Source organism: Selaginella moellendorffii, unplaced genomic scaffold, assembly GCF_000143415.4.
Source record: "Selaginella moellendorffii unplaced genomic scaffold, v1.0 SELMOscaffold_2, whole genome shotgun sequence".
In the NCBI taxonomy this organism is placed as follows: domain Eukaryota; kingdom Viridiplantae; phylum Streptophyta; class Lycopodiopsida; order Selaginellales; family Selaginellaceae; genus Selaginella; species Selaginella moellendorffii.
This window is the reverse complement of record NW_003314263.1, coordinates 1,798,131-1,805,625: the sequence shown is the minus strand read 5'-3', so window position 1 is coordinate 1,805,625 and position 7,495 is coordinate 1,798,131. Positions and strand designations below refer to the sequence as shown.

General features: G+C 44.7%; 2 protein-coding genes across 2 annotated transcripts; both read right to left on the bottom strand.

Moving 5' to 3' along the window:
* Positions 1-200: 200 nt before the first annotated feature.
* Positions 201-1,801, bottom strand: LOC9660955 (cytochrome P450 71A1). Its single transcript, XM_002962440.2, has 2 exons — positions 896-1,801; positions 201-812 (listed from the first exon to the last, which is right to left on the bottom strand). Exons 1-2 carry the CDS (start codon positions 1,787-1,789, stop codon positions 201-203), a joined length of 1,506 nt encoding a protein of 501 aa, XP_002962486.1. The 5' UTR covers positions 1,790-1,801.
* Positions 1,802-2,435: 634 nt separating this feature from the next.
* LOC9662174 (probable glutathione S-transferase) lies at positions 2,436-3,262 on the bottom strand. Its single transcript, XM_002962439.2, has 2 exons — positions 2,894-3,262; positions 2,436-2,825 (listed from the first exon to the last, which is right to left on the bottom strand). The coding sequence occupies exons 1-2, from the start codon at positions 3,215-3,217 to the stop codon at positions 2,463-2,465; spliced, it is 687 nt and encodes a 228-aa protein (XP_002962485.1). The 5' UTR covers positions 3,218-3,262; the 3' UTR covers positions 2,436-2,462.
* Between the last annotated feature and the right edge of the window lie 4,233 nt (positions 3,263-7,495).

Genomic DNA, 7,495 nt, shown 5'->3' with positions numbered 1-7,495 from the left:
GTCGCTTGACTATTTCTTTCCTTCGCAATTCAAGCATTTAGGAGATTTAAAAAAGAATTCAGAAGCTATACAAAAGCTTTGCTGATCCAAGCTGGTTCCTTCCTCTATAGGAAAAAGAAAACTCAAAAAAAAAGAAAGAAAAGAAACTAAAGAAACACATGAATTTCACCTGGAATACATTTGAAAATATTTAGAACGTATCAATTCTTATTAGGGCTTGCTCGAACGCGGAGTGGGATTTCCATGGTGGTGGCGACGCCGAAGCACTCGGCCATGGGATGCGCGTCCACACCCGGCGCCAAGCTCCACTGGAATCGATGCGGCAGATTCGCGAGGGCGAGCTGGACAGTGATCAATCCCAGCACCATGCCAGGGCAGCCGCGCCGCCCCGATCCAAACGGGAGGAGCTCGAAATTCTTGCCATGGACGTCAATGCTGGATCCCAGGAACCTCTCCGGGAGGAAATCGTCGGGGGATTTCCACAGGGCAGGGTCTCGGCCGATGGCATAGACATTGACGAAGAGGCGCGTGCCCTTGGCGATGGCAAGTCCCGCGACGGTGATGTCTTGGGTGGATTGGTGGGGGATGAGGAGCGGCGCTGGCGGATGGAGGCGGAAGGTCTCCTTGATCACTGCGTGGAGGTATGGTAGATCTTGTAGCTCGTGTTCTTGGATGATTTCTTGGCGGGCATTGCCGAATTTCGCGCGTAATTCTTCCTGTGCTTTCTCCAGGGCTCTGGGATTGTTTAGCAGCTCCGCCATTGCCCATTGGATCGTGGTAATGGAGGTGTCTGTTCCAGCTCCCAAGAGATTCTAGACGAGAAGAAATAGTAAGAACACAACATGGACGAACTTCTGAGGTATGGATTTTTTCTTTCTTTCTTCTTTTAGAGTACCTGGATGAGTGCCTTGATGTTTCTAGCTTGATTGTTTGGATCTGGAGAGTCTAGAGACAAGAGTGTGTCGACGAAATCTCCATCTCCATCGTGAGCTTGAGTTTGTTCTCTGCTTTGCCTCGCAAGGACGTGCTGATCGACCACTTTTTGCAGGAACTCGTCCTGGATCTTGTGCAGGGCTTTCATCTTGGCGACGCTCGAGTCGAACCACTTGAGAAACGGGATGTAGTCGCCGATGTGGAACTCCCCGAGAAGAATGGTTCCTTGCTCTTGCATATGGATGAAGTCTCTGGTGGCCGCGAGCTCCTCCGTCGTCTCTCCGGATCCAAAGTAAGCCTTGTTCATCACCATCCGGGTGATGACGTTGAACGTAAACTCCGTCAGCAGATCTAGCAGCACGAAAGGTTCGCTCGTGTCCGCAACTTTTGCGATCTTCGCTAACAATCTCTGTAGCTCTTCCAGCCTTGCCTGCTGCGATGAGGCGAGGCGACGGTCCGTCAGGAGCTCCACAACGCACAGCTTCCTCATGCTCCTCCAGTGCTCGCCGTATGGAGCAAAAACCATGTCCTTGGAGTCGTAGAGGATGTACTTCGTGGTAAGCAACGTCGGCCTCGACGCAAAGCTGAGATCCTGGTTTCTTAGAAACTCTCTCGCCATCTCGGGGCTTGACGCGATCACCACAGGTACCGAGCCAAGCTGGAGCTGGACGAGGGGGCCATACTTTCGAGCGATCGCGAGGAGAGAGTGGTGAGGGAGCTTTCCCAAGAGGTAAAGATGGCCGATGATCGGCAGTGGAGTGGGGAGTGATGGCGATTGCGATGCTACTCTCAGGTAGAACACGCTCGAGAAGACAACCAAGATCAAGAGAATTGCAAAACCAACTAAGAACTCCATGGTCTCCAACGAGGTGAGCGTTCTTCTCTATTAAAGTTCCATTGTGGTACTCACTCTTTGTGCCATAGAGTTTGTTCCTCCTCGTATAGGGGCCTTGCGAATCTCATGGTATGCTTACTTGCGAATCTCATTCTATTCGTTATTTTTCAAGGAAATGCTCTTGATCATGGCTAAGCATCTATAATAATGATATAATAATGAGGTCTGATCTACCCAATGGCAGCCGTCAGATGGGAAGTAACTGTTAAAGGCTTATTTTCTTAATTACGTCTTAGTGAATAATTACATTAATGTTTGCTCTTAGCCAATGGGAGGTGGTCAACTGCCTAAACTAGAGAAGAAGGTGGTGTGACGTGGGTCACATGTAAACTGTTGACCAGCATTAACATTTAACCTTTTGCAATGGAGACTTATCATTTGGATCTGATAATTTCCTCTAATTCCCTTTAACAAATTTCATAATTTGCTTTCCCCTCTTCTCTCCTCGCTCGAGGATTGCCAGGCGGGGAAGTGGAAGAAATCCAGGATCGCTCACTGGCGTGCTCAGGCAAGACCAGCTCCTCTTCTCCGGCGATCACTGGGATTCTGTAACTCAAGGATTAGCACAATCTGCGAGGAGGACACTAACGTCTTGACTCCAATCTTCTTCCAGGACAGCCGGGCAAAAGATTTATTAGATTTTGTAAACAATCATCGCGCTCTCAAAGTGAACCCGAATAAACTTCTTGAGCTTCTCGACTTGCGGCAGCGCCACTTTGGCCGAGGGGTGCTCGGACGCGGCCGCCAAGAGCTTGTGGAAACGCGGGCATTTCGCGGGCTTCAAGCCGATGACTTGCTCAGCTCCTGGGATCCACACCGCATAGGGTGCCAGCAGCACATCCAAGAACGACATGCTCGCGCCACCAAAGAAGGGGCCCTCTTCCTCACTGCCCAGCTCCGCCAGAGCTCCCTCGATAAGCAAACAGTTTTGGTTGAACTCCTCGTTCACGGCCGCGTCATCGTTACTACGCAAGAATCGTATCCAGGAGTCGGCAAGCTGTGTGATCGATAAGCAAGAAGAGTATAAAACCCGTAGCAGCAGATTTCTAGTAAGAGAATCCATACCTTTTTGTCGATGAAATCGCTCCAGAAGCGGTGCTGTGCGCGGAGGAATGCGTCCTGGGGCAAGAGTGGGCTTGTTTCGGGCCAGACCTCGTCGATGTAGTGGACAATGATGGCCGATTCCAGGATGGACTTGCCCTTGTGGATGAGAACGGGGACCTTCTTGTGAACTGGATTGGATTCGAGCAGGATCTTGCTCTTGTTGCCAAGGTCTTGGGGGAGATCTTTGTGCTCGATGCCTTTGAGCGCTAGTGCAAGCTTGACTCGCATGGAAAAGGGGCTGGCCCAAGCGCTGAGCAGTGTTACCTCTTGATTGCGAGAAGCCATGGCTGGAAAATTGACAAGGAAAGTTGGAAATGTGAATGGAACGAGGTTTGATTGAATGGGGCGCAGACCATACTTGAGGTCACGAGTTGAAGAGTTGAGCTCACAAGTTGAGTTCAATTTTCAATTGTAATTTAGTACAAACATTATAAATTTTAAAATTTTAAGGTTATGGTGAACTTAATAATTTAATAACTCTCTATATATTATATAGATAAAAATGTTCTAAAGAACACTTTTTGTTCTAATAATTTAAATATTTACTACATGTAATGATAGGGACATTTGTTAGAACATAAAATAAAATGTTTGCAAAAAGAGTATTCTTGTCACTTCTTTAAATTTGTACTCTATGCTTTCTGGCTAGTAAATGTTAAGTTTGTCAGAATTAAAAAATTATTAAATTTGAAATAAGATTCTATGTAAAGCCATATAACCGTTTGAAAGGAAAAAAAATAACCGTTAATGTAAGCTTATTACATATAAAAGAAAGACTTAGTTCTTTGTAAAATACATTCTTGAGGGGTTTGTCGTAGCATACTGTCTAGAATTTATAGATCTTCATTCACACTCTCATTCGAAAAAAGAGAAATACATCCACAAATGTCTATGGGTTCTAGTGTTGGTAATTTTAAAGTATGATGGTATATATGCTCTTGCGACACACTGCATCATCACACACCCGAAAGATTACCATGAAATCTTTTTTGAGATGGTAAAGACAGAAATGGAGACACACGAGTACTATGGGCAGTATTGCGAGAAGAACACTCGGAAGCATATAAAATGAAAAGTGAAATGAAAAAGCACATTTTTATTAATTATATAAAGTATAATAAGTTTTATTGATAAAGAATAAACATCGATAGTGTTGGAGAAATCTAATTAGCTCCAAAAGTTTTCTGCAACTCAGCAATAGTAAGGCTTGCTTGGTGTATATGAATATCTACTTTAGAATTCTGGTGCAAGATGTTGATGAAGATGTAGTACATATGCTTGCAAGGAGCATATGCCTTCCCATGTTCCTCGCGCTTCATAAAGTCTAGACATGTGCAAGAAGGAAAGTCGTGAATGGCAATTGTGTACTCTCCACCTTCTATTTTGACTGTGTACTCCTTTGCAACAGTGATGTCCTTTGTGGAGAGAATCTCACACTCAAGTGTTTGAGCCAAGTTTATTTTACCTTACTTCTGCTTGGAGACAGTACCAATAAATTTAACTGCCTTACCTTTTCTTGTTGGCCTCCTGTGCATCTCTGTAGGAATAGTCCTGCTCCTGTCACTCATGTCTCCAACTCTCCTCTCAAGATTAAAACCAGATTTCTCAAGGTTTTCAATCTCATCCGAGGTGAGCGCGACCCCATTAGCAACTGGCAATTCTTTAGGTATTGCATCAGGTTTAGTCACTATAGTGTCTTCAAGCCGCTTCGTATGGTTGGCATCGGTGTTGCAATAATATAGCCAGCACCATCTTGAAAATCCTGCTTGCTTTCGTTCCCCATAGAAACATGGGGTTGGAACAGAAGCAGATTTTTCACTACGAATCCAGGCCCAACACTTGCCCCTCAGAAGCATCCCCACACACCTTACATTCGATTTTGCTGGCACGTGTCAGATTGCCCATTGCTTCGGCTCCACGCTACGGTAAGCAATTTCAACCTGTTGCGATGCACTCTCTTCATCAGCCACTTGAGGTGGCTCGGTCCGAGAGTGGTGTCTTAGAGCAGAATGGTACTCGACATTAGGCCTGTGAGAGCTTTTTGCTCCAAGGTCCGTACCATCTTCCCCAACTAATGAAAAACGACACTTTGAGCGGACAGTCTTCATATCACCAATAGAAGCTCGAGGAGTGTACTCCATTGATGTGCCACGGACCACTTCCTCAATTGCAGTTGCCACTGTTCAGGCGGGTGGAGTTAATTTTCTCTTCATCCTATCATGTAACATCTCAACAGAAGGCCCTGTTCCCATGTATCTTCCTTCCTCGAATGCCAGTGCTTTTGAAGATTGCTCTATAGCACGTATCAAATCTAATAGACAGGCTTCGTATAGACTCATCTTCCCTTTCCCTGCCTCAGAGGAACGCCAACTCCAATGCTTACTTTTGGAAAGATTCACAGTTGGGGTGTATGCGAGGTCCTCAAGTGGTTGATCCTAATGGGAAAGGCAATATTAAAAGGTAATAAAAGGAAAAGAAAAAATATAAACCAACCTGAAAAGAGTGATGTCCCCATTGGAACATCCTAACTTCCCACCATCCTAACCATGACTCAAGTTGTGGTAGGCAACTTACGTCTGTATGGCCATCTTCACGCCACCACATTTGGATCTCATTTGCTTTTACCTCATGCTCTTCTTCAAAAGGTGCAACCTGCCATTGTTTGCACAACTCCTTAAATATTGATTGAAACTCTGGCTTGATAAGGTGGCAGTGCTGGTTTAGGCTTTGAGCCCAATGGAACTCACAAGTCCTCTCACGACTTTCCAATGGTTGACCATTCCCAAAAACTACTCGGATACCATTCCAGTTTGCACCAGCCCCATCTGCCATGAAACCACGAAAGTTTGCAGGCTTACCAGTCCGCTTTAGGACAATATCAGAGAGGGACTTCCAAAATATTTCCTGTGCTGTCTGGTCTTGTACTTTAAACTCTACTGTTGCAATTGTAAAGTTACAACATAGCTTATGAAAGCATAAATATTATAACAATTTCAATATAATGAGAATAAAAATTACCTTGGATCATACACATGAGCTCCCATGGTTGTCCAATCGGATACACGCTCCATATGGTCAAAATGTACCCATGCATTTGCAAGGTCACTAGACCCAAACATGTCCATTCGGGAGACAAGATCTATGCTAGAGGCAAGGCCCATGGTAGACATTTTGAAGATGAAGGGGCGCTCTTGCTCATTCACAACTTTGTTTGGAAACAAACTTCTGTGGATGAACTCGTATGGACAGGTCCGTTTCAATTCAAGGATGGAGTCAATTTTTGATTGCAACTTCCCCTCTCGAGATTCACACATCCAAGATTTTATCCTAAACAATATAATGTAAGAAAAAATTATTATTATAACGTATGAAAAATAACGGATGTACCTCCTTAGGCTAGTAGCAGGTTGTACTGCTCGTAGTAAGTCCTGCAAGTTAGCCTCGTTTAGTTGAGTCTTTTGGCAACCTAGATTGAGTAAAGTATTTGCGATAAAATCCTTGAGGACGGTCTTCTGAACATGCTTCGGAGTTGCAGATGAGTTTCTCATAGTCTCTTCCTGTACAGCATCTTTGAAACGGTTGAGAGAACTCCTGTGTATCCCTTCCTGCATTGGATGCATATGTGTGCCAACATGCACTGCAGCTCTTCCAGCCACTCCATCCCATGGAAGAAAGTAGTACATCTTGGCCTCCCAGATAGCACGACATAGAGGAGCATTTTTGCAGAATCGACATTTGAATCCAACAGCAATGGTGTCACATGTTGGAGGATTGACTGTAGACCCTTCGAAAAATATAGAGTTTCTAGAGCGGTCTCGATTGCATGCTTCATCCACACAATCTAAATGCCTGCCACAATGAACTATAGACACTGTGCCTTCAAAATATTAGAAGTGTGTGGTCTTGATCTTGCACCAATTGTGGACATCTTGCTTGGTTTCCATCCCCTTTCGTTTGGAACCTATGCTGCTAACAAGAGGTGGTAGCTCGAAGAAAATGTTGCCGTTGTAGGAGGATGGAAGCTCACTCACAAGCCTATACAAAAACAAGTGCATGTCAATTGAGAGGCGTGAAAACTAGAAAGCATTGCTAACGGCTTTGAATATTGCTAAAGTTGGAGCTAGAGCTAGAGCTGGAGCTGGTGAATTTGGTGCCGACACTAGCATGACATCTCCACTTGAACTAGAAGAGGACGAGAGGATAACGATTGACTCTTGCTTCACATTCACTTTCGCTGGAGTGCATTTTGGCATTTTGACTAGAGATCCAAACACTCGAATCTTCTTCGACTTGGAATTTTGTAAATCCCATTGTTGTCCACCCTCGCCCACACCAGAAAGAAGAAACTCTGAGTATGCAACTATACCGGTGTCGTTGCGGATCACAGCCTCTAAAGAAATAGAGCCAAGACGAAGATCAAAACGCCGACATAAAATCTTTCAGAAACAATACTCTGAGAGAATGAAAGAGGTGGATGATCTCGAAAATGAAGAAGAAACCTCTCCATCCTTTTCAATAGGTTTTGGAGTTCTCTCTCTTTATGCTACTTGGAAAAATCTATAG

What these genes read in the sequence shown, in the direction of transcription:
- LOC9660955 (XM_002962440.2), bottom strand. Translation starts at nt 1,789, where the DNA reads ATGGAGTTCTTAGTTGGTTTTGCAATTCTCTTGATCTTGGTTGTCTTC. An exon ending in ACATCAAGGCACTCATCCAG is followed by an intron (nt 813 to 895) that starts GTACTCTAAAAG and finishes CTTCTCGTCTAG; the next exon opens with AATCTCTTGGGAGCTGGAAC.
- LOC9662174 (XM_002962439.2), bottom strand. Translation starts at nt 3,217, where the DNA reads ATGGCTTCTCGCAATCAAGAGGTAACACTGCTCAGCGCTTGGGCCAGC. An exon ending in GCGATTTCATCGACAAAAAG is followed by an intron (nt 2,826 to 2,893) that starts GTATGGATTCTC and finishes TCGATCACACAG; the next exon opens with CTTGCCGACTCCTGGATACG.